Raw genomic sequence first — 18,259 nt, 5'->3', positions numbered from 1 at the left:
CATCTTTTAATTTCATGGCTGCAGTCACCATCTGCAGTGATTTTAGAGCCCCCAAAAATGAAGTCTGACACTGTTTCCACTGTTTCCCCATCTATTTCCCATGAAATGTTAGGACCAGATGCCATGATCTGAGTTTTCTGAATGTTGAGCTTTAAGCCAACTTTTTCACTGTCCACTTTCACTTTCATCAAGAGGCTTTTGAGTTCCTCTTCACTTTCTGCCATAAGGGTGGTGTCATCTGCATATCTGAGGTTATTGATATTTCTCCCGGCAATCTTGATTCCAGCTTGTGTTTCTTCCAGCCCAGCGTTTCTCATGATGTGCTCTGCATATAAGTTAAATAAACAGGGTAACAATATACAGCCTTGACATACTCCTTTTCCTATTTGGAACCAGTCTGTTGTTCCATGTCCAGTTCTAACTGTTGCTTCCTGACCTACATATAGGTTTCTCAAGAGGCAGGTCAGGTGGTCTGGTATTCCCATCTGTTTCAGAATTTTCCACATTTTATTGTGGTCCACACAGTCAAAGGCTTTGGCATAGTCAATAAATCAGAAATAGATGTTTTTCTGGAACTCTCTTGCTTTTTCCATGATCCATCGGATGTTGGCAATTTGATCTCTGGTTCCTCTGCCTTTTCTAAAACCAGGGCATAGAGATGTGTATATTCATTGTCACTATAAATGCATTTCTATATAAATTCATAATATAATGAATTCATATTTTCAGTTTTTTTCTGTCTTTTGTTTTAAACATAATTCTTTTATCAGTTCAGTTCAGTAGCTCAGTTGTGTCCGACTCTTTGTGGCACCATGGACTGCAGCACGCCAGGCTTCCCTGTCTATCACCAGTTCCTGGGGCTTACTCAAATTCATGTCCTTTGAGTCGCTGATGCCATCCAGCCATCTCATCCTCTGTCGTCCCCTTCTCCTCCTGCCCCCAATCCCTCCCAGCATCAGGGCCTTTTCAAATGAGTCAGTTCTTCTCATCAGGATGCCAAAGTATTGAAGTTTCAGCTTCAGGGTAAGTCCTTTCAGTGAATATTCAGGACTGGTTTCATTTAGGATTGACAGGTTATATCTCCGTGTTATCCAAGGGTCTCTCAAGAGTCTTCTCCAACACTGCAGTTCAAAAGCATCCATCCTTCGGCGCTCAGCTTTCTTTATAGTCCAACTCTCACATCCATACAAGACTACTGGAAAAACGAGAGCTTTGACTAGACAGACCTTTGTTGGCAAAGTAATGTCTCTGATTTTTAATATGCTATCTTGGTTGGTCATAGCTTTTCTTCGCAGGAGCAAGCGTCTTTTAATTTCATGGCTGCAGTCACCATCTGCAGTGATTTGGGAGTCCAGAAAAATAGTCTCTCACTGTTTCCACTGTTTCCCCGTCTATTTGCCATGAAATGATGGGACCAGATGCCATGATCTTAGTTTTCTGAATGGTGAGTTTTAAGCCAGGTTTTTCACTCTCCTCTCACTTTCGTCTACAGGCTCTTTAGTTCCTCTTCACTTTCTGCTATAAGGGTGGTATCATCTGCATATCTGAGGTTATTGATATTTTTCCCGGCAATCTTGATTCCAGCTTGTGCTTCATCCAGTCCAGCATTTTGCATGATGTACTCTGCATATAAGTTAAATAAGCAGGGTGACAATATACAGCCTTGATGCATTCGTTCCCTGATTTGAAACCAGTCTGTTGTTCCATGTCTTGAAAAATTCTTTTATATTATTTATCAAATCTTTTATCTGAATCTTGAGAGTTTAATCATACTGTTACATTTGTAATTCTTGCTCTTAGTAGACTGTTTCTCTATGTTTTTCGTGCTCTTCTATTCAGAGTTCTTCCACTAGTGGGACTTCATGAGACTCTTTCATAGTATTTGAGGGCCTGTTCCCCAATAGGGATTTCATGAATTTTCTTCTCTGAGGGACTCAAAAGGCCATCACTAACCTGAGACCCTTTAATTATTAACTTCTTAGTTGGATGTTTTTTGAAACTTTTTTGTAGTGTGAAGTCAAGCCCTCAAACCTATGTGTAACCCAGAGTTGTGTTTAAAAAGTCTCAAAGGTAACTTTTTTCTACTACTTAGGCTAAGACAGATACTGCTTTTTGGAGGGATTTGTTCTGTTGTTTTTTCTAGTTTCTTAAATTGGGTACTTAACTTAATTTGCTGTTATTTAGTTGCTAAGTCATGTCCATCTCTTTTTATGACTCATGGACTATAGCTTGTCATCCTCCTCTATCCATGGAATTTTCCAGGGAAGAATATACTGGAGTGGCTTGCATTTCCTTTTCCATAATATCTTCTTGACCCAGGGATCAAACTCATGTCTCCTGTATTGTTAGATGGAATCTACCTCTGAGCCAGCAGGGAAGCCCCAAAGCATGCATTGACCTTTACCATCAGATGAAATTAGTACTTTATTAATTAGGATTGATAATTTTTTTTTTATCAACAGGGTTCTTATGTGGCACACTGGAACAAGTAATAATGAAGCAGTCTGGTTTTTGAAACTCATATTCATAATCGCCAAAGTTCATTTCCCAGATTAGTACTTTCACTCAGTTCTTTATACTTACTCATCTTAATGTAATGGACTCTTAGAAAAACATGGTTTCTCACAATTCAAGTTCCAAAAATACTGAACCAGCTGCTAAAGTCTTTCTTCCTTGAGTTGCCTTTTGTCAGAGAAACACAGAGATGGCAAGATGGAAAGGAGTATGGAAGGATGAAAGGAAGGGTAGAGGGGGGAAACGAGGGAAGGAAAAGAGACGGAAGGGTGGGAGAAAGGGAGGAAAGCAACAGGTTGGCTCCAGAAATACAACTGCAGTTCAGAACAGAGAAAGAGAGTTGCTAGAGAGAGTTAACATAAGATAAATATACATGGTATAATGGGCATGTACATGAAGTTTTATATATACAAAATAATGCCCACTGTTCAAACTGGTTTTTTAAAAGAAAGTTGCCCAGGGCCATAAAAGGGCTATCATACTTCAAAACCTTTTTTTTCATTATTCTATAAAATAATCATGCTAATATAGATGCGGATACTTAATAGTGTTCAGCATTTTTTAAAAATTAAGCTTTTAATACTCAAGTCTTTTATCCTTAAAGAACTTTATAATATTGAATATTTAAATTGGAGGATGAACATGTACATACTCATAATACATAGGTGGACTGGGAAATTTAACCCATAACTTCATTATTGCTTCCCAGAGAAAATTCCTTATTACACAGAAGGGGGAGCAAATATTTGCTATATAACAAGTTATCCCTGGGACAGTAATTATTACCAGGGACCCAAAGTAAGACTTTACTTGTATACTTGAAAAACATACTTCAGTGTATTTCAGCTGGTTTAGGTTGTCAAAAATTTGTGTTCAGGAAGATGTTCAAAAACTATATAATCATCTTTTGAAATATTATGCCGTTTAGCTTGCAAAATCAGTTCAGTTCAGTCACTAAGTCATGTCGGACTCTTTGCGACCCCATGGACTGCAACACGCCAGGCTTCCCTGTCCATCACCAACTCCCGCAGCTTGCTCAAACTCATGTCCATCGAGTCAGTGATGTCATCCAACCATCTCATCCTCTGGTGTCCCCTTCTCCTCCTGCCTTCAGTCTTTCCCAGCATCAGGGTCTTTTCCAGTGAGTCAGTTCTTTACATCAGGTGGCCAAAGTATTGGCGTTTCAGCTTCAGCATCAATCCTTCCAATGCATATTCATGACTGATTTCCTATAGGATTGACTGGTTGGATCTCCTTACAGTCCAAGGGACACTCAAGGGACTTCTCCAACACCCCAACAATAAAAAGTGCCTTTAAAAGTGCTAGTAGTTTGATAATTTGTTTTTAATGACAACCAAGCGGCACTGTGGTAAAGAATCAACCTGCTAACATCTCCAGGAGACACAGTGCATGCAGATTCGATCCCGGGATCAGAAAGATCTTCTGTGGAAGGAAATGGCCACCCACTCCAGTATTCCTGCCTGGAAAATCCCATGGGCAGAAAAGCCTGGTGGCCTACAGTCCATCAAGCCGCCAAGAGTCGGGCACTACTGAGCGCACACACACACACAAAGCAAATATACATGCATTACACAAATACATATTTGCATAGTTCCCTTATAAATACATAAACTATATTGGAAGCTGTCCTAATTATATAAAATGTTAATTTGAATCTGGCTTTTCAGTTTTTTCCATGAAAGTATAATAGGAAGGACAGCTATTATGAATAGGTATAGTTGGGAAGATCTTCTAGAGAAGGAAAAGGCAACCCACTGCAGTATTTCTGCCTGGAAATCCCATGGACCGAGGCACCTGATAGGCTAGTCCATCAGGTCGCAAAAGAGTGGAACACAACTTAGCAACTAAACAACAAACATTGTGTTGATGAAATTAAATCTGTCCAAGTAAGTTGTGATTTTGCTGCTGCTGCTAAGTCGCTTCAGTCGTGTCTGACTCTGTGCGACCCCACAGACGGCAGCCCACCAGGACCCGCCGTCCCTTGGATTCTCCAAGCAAGAACACTGGAGTGAGTTGCCATTTCCTCCTCCAGTGCATGAAAGTGAAAGTTAAGTCTCTCAGTTGTGTCTGACTCTTAGTGACCCCATGAACTGCAGCCTACCAGGCTCCTCCGTCCATGGGATTTTCCAGGCAAGAGTACTGGAGTGGGGTGCCATTGCCTTCTCCTAGTTCTGATTTTAGGCAAACCATTAAGCATTTTTTCATTTTAACTTTCTCTTATTTATTTATAATGTCTTTGAAATGTCATCTTTATCCACAGCATTTTAAAGAAACAATTTTGAAGCTTTAGAAAAATATAGAATGCTGAATAAATGCTAGAATATTGATTTTAGAGTTCAACAAAGGTAAAAATTGACAGATTAACCACTAATGTTGAAATCTTAGGGTCATATAAAAATTTGAATTGTATTTTTTAATTGATTCTGGAATTAAAATTACTTCAGCAACCTAGATCTTTAAAAAAAATCCAGCATGATCTATATTGTATACCATGGTATATAGCCAATATTTTATAATAACTTTAAATGGAGTATAATCTATAAAATATTGAATCACTATATTGTATATCTGAAACTAATATAACATTATAAATCAACTGTACTCCAGTTATAAATATATATATTTCCAGAAAACAATCCATCATGAAGTGATTCATAGACTCCAGTAATTATTTAAAATGCATTTATTGTCAGTTAAATCCAAAGTGAAAATTTGGGCTAGGGCACAAAATGATTGATGGTGGTCTAAAGGTACAAATTTCCAGTTATAAAATAAATAAGCTATAGTGATGTAATGTGCACTGTGGTAACTGTATTTAATAGTACCGTATTGAATTTTCAAAGTTATAGTTCTTACAAGTTCTCATCACAAGAAAAATAATTTATGACTGTGAAAATGGATGACAACAGGATTTACTGTAGTCATTTCACAATGTATATATAAATATAGAATCATTATGTTTTATACCTGAAACTTATATTATTATATGTCAGTATATCTCCAAAAAACAGAGAGAGAAGTTGTTTGGTATCAACTAATGTAGCAAATCTATTGTTAGTTTTTCAGTTATTTAAATGCAGGTAACCTAAGCAGTAATCTACCTCCAACTACTATTTTTGACAAGCTTTTAAAAAGGAAGTTTGAGACTGTTCTATACATCAGTGTCTCTTTTGCTGTCTCATACACCGGGTTATTGTTACCATCTTTCTAAATTCCATATATATGCGTTAGTATACTGTATTTATGTTTTTCCTTCTGGCTTACTTCACTCTGTATAATAGGCTCCAGTTTCATCCACCTCATTAGAACTGATTCAAATGTATTCTTTTTAATGGCTGAGTAATACTCCATTGTGTATAGGTACCACTGCTTTCTTATCCATTCATCTGCTGATGGACATCTAGGTTGCTTCCATGTCCTGGCTATTATAAACAGTGCTGCGATGAACATTGGGGTACACGTGTCTCTTTCCCTTCTGGTTTCCTCAGTGTGTATGCCCAGCAGTGGGATTGCTGTATCATAAGGCAGTTCTATTTCCAGTTTTTTAAGGAATCTCCACACTGTTCTCCATAGTGGCTGTACTAGTTTGCATTCCCACCAACAGTGTAAGAGGGTTCCCTTTTCTCCACAGGACTCTGTGGGAGAGGGAGAGGGTGGAAAGATTTGGGAGAATGACATTGAAACATGTAAAATATCATGTAAGAAACGAGATGCCAGTCCAGGTTCTATGCACGATACTGGATGCTTGGGGCTAGTGCACTGGGACGACCCAGAGGGATGGTATGGGGAGGGAGGAGGGAGGAGGGTTCAGGATGGGGAGCACATGTATACCTGTGGCGGATTCATTTTGATATTTGGCAAAACTAATACAATTATGTAAAGTTTAAAAATAAAATAAAATTAAATTAAAAAAAAAATTAGGAAGTTTAGTTTGAACTTTTTTACTCAAGTACTATTTTAAGAATGTCTCGTAGTTTTAAATTTCTTCCTCAAAATAAACTTATTTCATTAAATGTTTGTCTTTAAATGATTTTATCTTCAACATTTAGGATGAAAATGTTATTTAAAATGTAAAATTTCTAGCATTTTTAATGTCATCTACTTAATTGAATAAGGCGGTACGTATAGCAGGTTATTGTTCAGCCTTCGCATGTAAATCAGCACAATAGTTTGTTGTTTGAAATGCTTTTATCATTTCAAAATAATCATGCCAGAAGATGTCGCTAGCTCTTGCTGTCCTGTGTGACTCTTTGTGACCCCATAGACTGTAGCCTGCAAGGCTCCTCTGTCCATGGGATTTTCCAGGCAAGAATACTGGAATGGGTTGCCATTTCCTCCTCCAGGGGATCTTCCTGACCCAAGGATTGAACCCGTATCTTCTGCACTGCAGGTGGATTCTTTACCACTGAATCACTGGGGAAGTCCTAGAAGATGTCTTTAAGTTTTCAATTGTTGGCTTATTTTTTTTAATTCAAATAGTTTTATTATATAAATATAATCCATTAATCTGAGGTCACCTTATATTTGTTGTGCTTATTTATATTTCTGTATATTTACATTTCTAATTAATTATTTGCATTCCAAAAATATATAAAGTTTAAAAACACTAAGGTATTTCTAAGTAGGGTCAAAACTACTATTATTTTTAAATTATTTTGACTATAAAGAATTCACTATAAATGAATCTGGCTTAAAAAAGCTCACTCCTAACAATTGTTTATATTAAGTAGAAGAGAAGTATTTGATTGTATGATCCTGTGATGATTTATACTTCAAACACTGAGCCATTCTTTTTATGTTGAAATGTTGATAAGGAGCAATATACTTTTCAGTGGATATAGTCCTAGCCTCCTGAATCCTGATCTGAGTGGTGGTCGAGGAACAAATATGAGTGACAGGCTTAAGTACTGAGCTTAAAACAGTTAATTTTTCCCACCCTTCACAGTGGAATGATGAGAGCATAGGTAGTGGAAACCACAGCAGGCCACTTGGTACTGTTGACTTAAGTACAAACAGCAGTGGAAGTGTATAGCCCTTTGGGAAGCTTTGTGACTGAACAAGAATGCTGGAGTTATTTTGATAAGAGAGCCGCAGTGTAGCCAAAAGTCTGATCATCCCTGAGCTCTGAAACAGGCCAAGGATGAAGAACTGAAGCGTTTGCTCTTCCAGATGAACAAAGATACATTCAGTTAGCAAAATAAACTCAGTATTTTAGTCAATTTGCAACAAAATGGTGAAAGAATTGAACTGTATATTTTAAACCTTGGCATAAAGACCTGTGGGAAAATAGTCAGCATCTCCAATTCTGGCTCAATTTTTGCTGTACATTTAGAAATTGAACAGAAAATGAGTGCACAGACATATTTAACAATACCACACAAAATGTTGTAAATCCAAAATGAAAACTGAAACTACATGAAGAAGGAGAGCAAAACTCTCTCTTAGGAGTGCTTGCTTATTGAATTTGAAGCCACAGTTTTCTTAGCGTTCCTGCTCAGTATACTTAGTAGTGTTAAAAATCAAGGTCTTGTTGATTTGAGATTTTTTTTTTCCCCTGTAATTTCCATTCTTGAGGTTATAATGTTCTTCTGAGTGTTAGAGCGAGAATTTAATCTCTGAGTTCTTCTGCTCAAAGAACCAATTCATAGAGAAAGGCATACTGACTACATTATGTAGTCTTTTACTGAATTTGACTTTGTAAAATGTGTCTTTCTCTGGTATTAGTTTGTGCTTTTCATTAGATGTTGTGTTACTTTAGACAGCTAATGAAAAATCTTCATTTGTATATAGCTTCTCAAATTCTAGGAATTTCAATTTTAGTAGATTTAGGACCATTTATTTTTATTTTGGGGAAATAAAAATAAATTTATTTTTTATTTTGGGGGGGAAAACGTTTAGATGAAAACATCTATATTTATTTTGGGGAAAAAGTTTAGATGCAAACATCACCAGCAATGAGCAGTTTGCTTTTCTTGGTGTAATTGAACAAATAATGATTATACTGTTTTCAGGTGTTAAGACTATAATTTTCTGTCACACTAAATCACAGGACACTATTGCTTTGCTGTGCTTGGTGCCTAGTGAACATGTGCCTGTTGTTTTGTGAAAATCTTCTCTATTTGATCTCCTTTCGGAGATTCAAGGAAATTGAATTTTCTTCTGATTGAAAGTTGTAGAACTGAGGTCAAGGGAAAAACTTCATATAGGATGCACTAATGATGCTAAAGCTGAAACTCCAGTACTTTGGCCACCTCATGTGAAGAGTTGACTCATTGGAAAAGACTCTGTTGCTGGGAGGGACTGGGGGCAGGAGGAGAAGGGGGCGACAGAGGATGAGATGGCTGGATGGCATCACTGACTCGATGGACGTGAGTCTGAGTGAATTCCGGGAGATGGTGATGGACAGGGAGGCCTGGTGTGCTGCGATTCATGGGGTTGCAAAGAGTCAGACACGACTGAACTGTTACCTGCGTAGAGGTCACGTCTTTGGTAACGAACATAGGGTCTTTGGTTTTGTAAGAAGTTTTACTTGTCTCTTCTCTTCAGTTCAGTTCAGTTCAGTTCAGTTGCTCAGTCGTGTCCAACTCTTTGCGACCCCATGAATCGCAGCACGCCAGGCCTCCCTGTCCATCACCATGTCCTGGAGTTCACTCAAAACTCATGTCCATCGAGTCGGTGATGCCATCCAGCCATCTCATCCTCTGTCGTCCCCTTCTCCTCCTGCCCCCAATCCCTCCCAGCATCAGAGTCTTTTCCAATGAGTCAACTCTCCGTATGAGGTGGCCAAAGTACTGGAGTTTCAGCTTTAGCATCATTCCTTCCAAAGAAATCCCAGGGCTGATCTCCTTCAGAATGGACTGGTTGGATCTCCTTGCAGTCCAAGGGACTCTCAAGAGTCTTCTCCAACACTATAGTTCAAAAGCATCAATTCTTCTGCGCTCAGCTTTCTTCATAGTCCCTCTCGCATCCATACATAACCACTGGAAAAACCATAGCCTTGACTAGACGAACCTTTGTTGGCATAGTAATGTCTCTGCTTTTCAATATGCTTAGGGGCTGTCTTATGCTTTGGCTAAGAGATTAGTGGCTTCTGCTCCAAAAAACTACCCATAAAAAAGAGTTATTTTTGTATTGTCTTCTATTAAACGTTAAGGGATGTTTTGTGCTGATAGTTCACTACTCGTCATGAATCCTTAGCATTGGAAGTGAATATTTTTTTGACACTCAAAGCATCAACTAAGTGTTATAGATTCAATGTTTATGGCAAAGTAAATGTGCTGAAGTTATAAGTATGACAGAATGAGAAGGGCAAGAAGGTATAGCATACCAAATTCTATAGGATTGTATCGGTTTCTAAAGTAGTCCACTTGATGGTGATAATTGTACATGCTATTTGTGAATTATGCATTATATGTAATCACTTTTCTATCATGTTCTTATTTAATCATAATTGAGAAATAAATATCATTCTAATAACCATTTTGAAGTGGTGGGTTACAAATTCTGAGAGGTCAGATTACATGACTAGTGTCCGAAGTCCTTATCCTAGTACAGCATGTTGCCTGCCAAACTATACTTAAGTGCATATAACGAGTATTTAAATATATATACATCTTTAAGGAAGCATGCTATGGTGTATTTGATCAGTTCACAGAGAATGGGTTTAGGTTGTCAAGTTGTTTTGAATATTTTCAATGGATAGCAAGGTTGGGATTTAAAAATAAATCCTTAATTAGGTAATCCATGAGTAATCACTGTTTCAGGCACCATCTCTTCCTACCTTTGAGACTGAAGCTGTTTATCTTCAAACCAGGATTTATTTTCAGCTGTTGAAAAGATTAAAAAAACAAACAAACAAACAAAAAAAACATCCAACAGACTTCTTCAGAAAGTTTGTTAGTACCAAAGTTAGGACCTTATACATAACTGGAATTCATTATGTATTTGTTGAATTGAGTAAGCTTATGTTCTCTACCTCTAATTAAGAGACTTCTAACCACGTAAGTCATTTAAAAAGTCTGGCATTGAATCTGCTAACTTTTAAAAGTCCTCTTACTATTAAACTGTATGAGGCATGATGCATGCTTTGCTGTTTTTTAAATCATGCTAACTATGGTATATTTTTCTATGGTTGTTGTAGATTCATACATAAATGTGCCTTAGTAGGGTTAGACAGACATTTTAATGGCAAGATAGTAAATATTGTAGGCTTTGTGGATCGTAGCATCTCTAAAGCAACTACATATCTCTGCTAAACAGTAGTCATAGGCAATAGATAAATGAGTGATGTGACTGTGAGGTAGTTAAACTTTATTTCCAAAAACAGAGCCAGATTTGGCCCTTGGCTATAGCTATTCTATAAGAAAATACTCATTAGTATGATCCTAACTTGTTTAGAGGAACCTGGAATGGCATGCATGTACACTGAAACTATGAAAATGATATGATTAGTCTATGTTTATATTATTGGCATTATATATAAGCACTTAGGTGATTTGCATTATCATATATAAATTATAAGGAATAATTGCAGGTGGTAAATTTTTACTTATATTTATATAAATGTTTTATAAATATGAATGTGTATTATTTAATATATAAATATAAACATTATTGTTTATTTATATTTACTTATATTTACTTAAATGGTAAATATTTACTTATATTTATTCAAGTTAAAAACTATTGTTGTTATTTCTTATCCCAGGGAGATTCTGTCCAAGCTGTTGATGATTCACCATTCTCAGATTCTGTTACCTTGGAACAGACTACAAGTAACATTGGTGGATCCAGTGGTCGTGTTAGTCTATGGATGCAGTGGGTGCTCCCCAAAATTACTGTAAAGCTCTTTGCTCCAGATCCTGACAATAAAGGCATAGGTATAGGGTTACTTTTCTACTCTACAGATAAAATATTAAACACTGTTTTTAGAAGAAATTGGAGACCTTGTTTTATTTAATCATTGTCATTTAAGTCAAACATCATTAGATCTAATTCAAGTGATTTCTGTTAGCAGTACTAACGTGGTGCCTATATTACCTCAGTTCTGTCTTGTTTGTATTAAAATTCACTCCAAAAGCCATGAGGTAATTTTTTTTTTTTATTGTGGTAAAAGTCACCAATATAAAACATATTATTTTAACCGTATTTGTACTTTCTTCAGTGGTCATATCACTGAAAATATTGCAGAGATTGTTGACTGATATTAGATGTAATACTTCATACATTAACTGGTATTTCCCTTATTTTGAAATAAGTATCCTATCTTATTAATTTTGATGCATATATTAATATTAATTTTGTAGTTATTGTAAATTTTTATGTGGTTAGTGAACAGAAACTCTCAGTCCCTCTGTATATGTCAAGGATATATATGGCAACATTAAATGTAAAATTGAAAGTTTTTATGTTGATTGTGAGCCCTATACTAATTTAGTATTTGCTTCCTATTGCAGAACTTTGTATGGTCAGTGAACTAGAAGATCTCAGTGCTTCAATAGATGTCCAGGATGTGTACACTAAAGTGAAATGTAAAGTAGAAAGTTTCAATATTGATCACTATAGAAGCAAGTAAGTAATGAATAATGAATATGGGAAAAACTATTTTCTTTGACCAAAGTCTGTGAAAGAATTTTTATATTTTAATTTGATTAGTTATTTTAAAAAATATTGTAGTAATTCCCAAAGATGGTTCTTAACAGATATATTAATTTTACTTAGTATCATTCATATATGGAATATAATAAAGTTTTATTTTATAAGCGGGCAAATCTGTTCCTAAGTATCTACCTTGTCATATTGAATGAAATAAGCTTCTTTTACTAATCACTTGACAGTTTGTTGTGCATGTTGTATATTTGCTAAGATGCCTGGGACACAGCTAATGGCTTTGGGTTTTGCTGTGTACTCCTCATCCACTCCCTATACCATTATAGAAGTAGAGCAGCTTCTCATGTTCCTTACAACTTTGAGGACTTCCTAACTCACAGAAGATTAATGTACCTGTGGTATTAATAGATGTTCCTATAACCATATTTTTCCTTTCTAATAAATTTCTACCAAAAGGAGATTATAAATAAGTATGATTTGTTTATAATATTGAATGATGGTAGTAAAAAAATAAAGTTTTAGATATTTTCATAAAGATACATATATAACAACTTATCATCAGTTTTTCCCAAATAAAAATACAGATGCCTTTGGGGTTATTTTGCTTTATAACACTACCCTGAAATGTTTTTTTTAATAATTGAAATATGATTTATATACTGTAAAACTCACATATAGTTTTTAAAAGCTGTTTTCTAAACAGCATCATATTTTCATTTTCATAGTATTTTGGCAAAGAAACAGCCTTAAAGTCCTTTTTTTTCCCGTTTTAATATTTATTCATCAACAATTAAGTGTCTGCAAAAGTACACATTTCTGTACCTTTATCAATGCATTATATACTCTAAAAACCAAAGTCTTTTATAAGAGATTTCTAATTCTACATTTAAACATTTGAGTTTTCATTCTTTATTATGTATATCATTTATGTAAATAACTCTCAACTCTGTCAAAGCCAAAAATTGTGTCAAAATTTTGATGGTAAAAATATTTTGCTGGGTATATATTAAGACCTGTTATAATAGTATTATTTTCCCAAGTTTATGATAATTGTTTCTGTTGGAATAACAGTGAGTCAGTGATTGATTTTTGATAATGCAGTGGTTCAGTTCCTTTTGAATGGTATATCTCCATATCAAAATGATCCTAGAAAATATATGTGAATTTTATTTTATTGCTGAAATAATTTCTTGATTATGTGAATATTACAATTTATGTTGTAGATTATCAATGATTTTGCTGTTAATTTTATGTAAGTTTTAAATATTTAGATCGTTTATTCATTCTTTTAATCAAACTGTTTATTAAGTGTATATTATATCCCAAGCACTATGCTAAGCACTAGGGATATAGTGTTCAACAAAAATAGACATAAACCATACCCTTATGGACCTTAGAGTCACATGTGCTTGTGCTTAGTTGCTCAGTCATGTCCGACTCTTTGCGACACCATGATCTGTAGTCTGCCAGGCTCCTCTGTCCATGGGATTCTCCAGGCAAGAGTACTGGAGTCTAAGCCACAAGGGGAGCCCAGAGTCACATGAATGAGATAGAAAAATAACCTTGGTAAATATATAATTTACCATTAAGACAGTTGCTCTCTGCAGAACTACCAGGGTGTGGTGCTAATGTGAATTGTTCTATTGATTGCTTTGTCAGTTTCACGTTTTAGTTCAGTGTAGTACTGTTTACATCATAACGACTTGAAATAGTTGTATATGCTCAATTTCTTAACTCAGAAAAATTGAAGAGAACAGATAAGGTGAACTTATGTTTTCCAGGCCAGGGGAAGGTTGGCAGTCAGGACATTTTGAAGGAGTATTTCTACAGTGCAAAGAAAAACCTGTGGTGAGACTCATTTAGTAATTATGACTTTTTAAAAATATATTATAAACTGTTTATCTTTGTTCTTTCATGCAGTGGGGCTAATGGTTACAAGAATTAGAGCTCAGCAAATTCTTTTTGACCTATTCTTATAAAATTACATTACAAAGTAAAACTATTCCTTTAAGTTGCTTTTGTTTTGTAACCATTTTCCTGTTATAGCAATTAAGTAAATTTTTAATAAGATCAAGGTAGGATTGCTTTTATTAATATACTTTGTCATTAATGTGTTAGTATGTTGATCTTCTAGAAGTTTTTCCTAAGTTTTTCCATAAGTGAGTTCATGTTGGATTGTCCTTTATTATAAATTAAAAGTAGTCATTTACACTAAAAGCAACAATTTTTTATTTACTTCCATTAACAATGCTTTTGCAGAAGATGGTGCAGACAGAGGCCATACCTAGCAGTGGCTCAAACCTAAACCTTTGCAAACTTGAGCAAAATTAAAACTGTCCAGATTTTTTTTTTTTTGCTTATGGCTTTTATTGCTTTTTGTCTTTTCACCTTCTTTGCTCCTGTCCATCACCTCAAGCCTTGGGGAAGAGTGTTGGTCTCTGGGGCAATGTGGAGGTGTCTTCCTTTCCTGTACTGACAAGCTGAACAGACGCACCTTGTTGGTTCGACCCATCAGCAACCAGGACCCTTTCAGTAATTGCTCTGGCTTCTTTCCTTCTGTAAGAAATCATTTTTAAATTACGCTACAGAACTCCCATTAACAGGAACCCAGAGAAGGAATGGAACTATCCATAGAGTCAACTCTTGATTTTTATCTTCCTCTGTATCTTTCGCTTTATAAATGAACTATTATGTATTCTTAAATTATAGACTGTTTGCACTATAATCCAGTTTGTTTCTGGGTTACTTGAATATGCTGGTTTATTGAATATAAACTAATTTTATCATCATCATTGGAAAATCAAAGTGGGATGTTATGTATGTTTGTTAAATTGTACATATACTGACTGATCAAGAGTTGACCATACTGCTTTCGTTATTCCTTTTATGATTCTTCCTTGCACTGCTTTTTCCCCTATTATTATGCTGTTTCCTTCTCAGAACTAACTCCAAGTGCCTTATTTATTTGGTGCCTCTTAAGTCTGGACAAGGTTGTACATCTGTCAATTACTAGATGAAAGAGGAATACTAGACTGTATACCAGTGGGTTTTAGAAGTTTAAAACTTTTTTTTCCCCTGGTGGTATAAAATATCTGAATATATTATTAAGCTAGTTCTTTTAAATGATATTTTTAAGTCAATAAAAATACATGTAAATTTTAAATATTGAGTAGATTTTCACAATGGTAATAGAAATCCTCTTAAGAAACTATTAAGTGCAAATGTTATTATTTTCTCAGCATCTGAAAACTAGTATTTATTTCCCCTTTTTTTGTAACTTAAAAGGAATTAAGACATATATCTTTAAAAATAAAGTGTAAAAATTAGCCAAATATTTTAAATAATTGTGTTCTTAGATTTAGTGTTTAACGCAGTAATTGCATAGCAAATAGTAGTTTCTGATTTGATTTTTTAATTTTTTCTAGTCTAGTCTGGATAAAAATTGTCCCTAAATGTGGCCTTTGTATTAATGGACATTCTGTTTAGATTTATATTCTTCTCTTTAAATGTTCATTAGCATCCGTGAGAAGCTTTCTTAACAATTTTAACATGTATTCATGAAAGCAAACCAAAATTATTGTTAATGTGTTTTAGAATTTTATCAATTTTTCTAAATTTTGAATTTTCTTAACATTTTAATAATTATCATTGGCCTGACTTTCATTTTAAGTAGTAGAAAATATTATTATTACTTTATGAAAGGTAATACTTATTTCAATTCCAGCTAGTATTCATGCATACTTTATGTTTTTTCACTAATTCTACTAGCGCAGGTAGGAATGCAGCACTTTAACACACTTTCTCTCATGGGTGTTTACCTTTTAATACCTACAGTCAACATGTTTAAAACTATCTTTACCAAATCAAAACATTTATACTTTCAAACGCCTTTTATACTATTTCCAGGATTCAAATGTTGCCATTAATTAAGCTTTGAGGTGATTCATCTGGATTATGGTTGGTTCTACCCCTCGACACCTTAATCCCCAGTTGAGACACCTAGAGACAGTGTTGCTGTGGCCTCTCCCGTTGCAGCCACCCACAGCACCCAGGTCCATCTACGTTTGCCCGCAGTTCAGCATCATAGTGATGAGATTGCAATCACTTTTTCTTGTTTTACTGTATTTCCTTTTGTTTTGAGGGTAGAAAGCCAAAAGAGAGGGAAATAAGATAAAATGAAGTGAGAAAGTTGGACAAAGTAAAAGATGTTCTGAGGGCAGGACAATTATATGAAAAGTTATTATATTGCATATCTATTTAATGCTTACTTTACAAGCTCTTTTTAATGGTCAAAAAGTTGATTTTGAGATACTTTTGCAAAGGTAAATTTTATCTTGTCTTTCTTCAGTATAAAATCCAAATTTAAAACAAAATTAACAGAGCACTGAGTTTCATACTATTTTATTCTCATTGTGTGATAGGCAACAAAATGAGAAGCAGAAAATAGAAGTAGAAGAAGAGGTTTACTGATGATGGAATAACGTAGGCTCTGACATATTGTTGCTTTGCTCCTTCTCACTTTTTTCTTGTTTATGTGAATGTATTTCCTTCTTTTTCGTTTTTCCTGGTTCACTTCCTCTCTTAACATCACTCTTTGAACTCCAATAACTAAAAATCTTCATCAAGCCTTGGGAAGAGGGGTTGTATTTTGAGTAATTATACTTTAATTTGCAAAATAGAATTTTATGTACATTAATTGGTTCAGGAAAACTTTACTCAAAAATATCCTTTTTATATGTTGAGAAATTCAAATTACATGTTTTATTTTACCCTGAAAAATATGCTCTTTTCAATTTGAATATAAGTTTATTGGACAAGTTTTGTCACAAGTACTGAAGTTGTTATGATACAGTTTTCAGTCTCTATCAGATATTTATGTGTGTTACTATGGTATTAAGTCCAGGGAATATGAGTTGAAAGAGAGTTGTTAGGTAGGTTTTATAAACAATATGATAGTCCCGGAAAATAGACAAGTTCTAAAAGAAAGCTATTTTTGTCTCATGATACCACTTTTTCTTTATATGCATTAAATGGTTAATTCAGTTATCAAAGTGTGATATCAGTGATGCTTGTCTTATGGGCTCTTCATATATATTAGTGAGATTACAGAGGAAAATCTTTGTTTTTATAAATGTTAGGTCAAGTGAAGTCAATCAACTTTTCAGGTTGTTGATCACCAATGAAAATACATAACATGGTTATTTCAATTTTTCTTTCATAAACCCTGTCTGACCCAAATTATGACAGCGTATTGCTACTTTTAATGAAAAATTATCAAGAATGAAAAGATAAATCTATATATGAACTTTTCCAAATTCTGAGTGTTGTAGAAAATGTAGAAATTATAGAAACAGGCACAAAGAGGTTAATTACCTCTCTCAAGACCTAGAACTACAACCCAGGATTCCTAACCTGAGTTCAGTCATTCTGAGTCTTAGAGGCTTTTGCCCTGTCTATAGAATTGATTAGTAATGTGCTCGTTAAGTGTGTTTTTATTTTTTTATTTATATTAAACATCTGATTAATCATGGGGAAAAAATATTGACAATAACAAAAGATAATAGTACCAACCTAGATTGTTTTCTGCTTTCAAATTCTTTTTTTTTTCTTTTTGAATAAAATATGTATTGTGATTTCCTCTTTCTGGAACAGACAACTGCAAAGCTTCTAGATGGCTCTCATCAGCAGCATGGATTTCTGTCTTTGACATACACAAAAGCTGTAACAAAAAATGTTCGCCACAAGTTAACATCAAGAAATGAGCGAAGAAGTTTTCATAAGTTATCTGAAGGTTTAACAGATGGTTCCCCTCATTTTCTTCATGAAATACTTCTTTCAGCACAAGCCTTTGATATTGTCCTTTGTTTTCCTTTACTTAATGCCATTGCAAGTATATTTCAAGCAAAACTACCAAGGACCCAAAAAGAGAAAAGAAAATCTCCTGGTCAGCCCATGAGGACCCATACACTGACTTCACGCAATTTACCTTTGATTTATATCAACACAAGCGTAATCAGAATTTTTGTTCCAAAAACAGAAGAAATGCAGCCAAGTATTGAAGGTATTCTTTTTAGAATTTTTTTTTCCAGTCTTATTTTAAATAACTTTTAAATAC

General features: G+C 34.8%; 1 protein-coding gene across 21 annotated transcripts in view; it reads left to right on the top strand.

Annotated features, from left to right (window-relative positions):
• The window catches only part of VPS13B (vacuolar protein sorting 13 homolog B), an 806,276-nt gene that overhangs the window by 424,842 nt on the left and 363,175 nt on the right, over positions 1–18,259 (top strand). For 14 of the 21 annotated variants that reach the window (XM_059874347.1, XM_059874354.1, XM_005215634.5 and 11 more), the window contains 4 exons: positions 11,243–11,414; positions 11,991–12,105; positions 14,561–14,702; positions 17,797–18,205. In XM_059874347.1, coding sequence (XP_059730330.1) covers positions 11,243–11,414; positions 11,991–12,105; positions 14,561–14,702; positions 17,797–18,205 — 838 coding nt within the window. Of the gene's footprint in view, positions 1–10,298; positions 10,536–11,242; positions 11,415–11,990; positions 12,106–13,925; positions 13,993–14,560; positions 14,703–17,796; positions 18,206–18,259 lie in introns of those variants that run through there. The other 7 variants (XM_002692791.7, XM_059874351.1, XM_059874352.1 and 4 more) reach the window with 4 other exon arrangements.

Source organism: Bos taurus, chromosome 14 (genome assembly GCF_002263795.3).
Source record: "Bos taurus isolate L1 Dominette 01449 registration number 42190680 breed Hereford chromosome 14, ARS-UCD2.0, whole genome shotgun sequence".
Taxonomy (NCBI): Eukaryota; Metazoa; Chordata; class Mammalia; order Artiodactyla; family Bovidae; genus Bos; species Bos taurus.
This window is presented reverse-complemented; position numbering and strand designations above follow the sequence as displayed.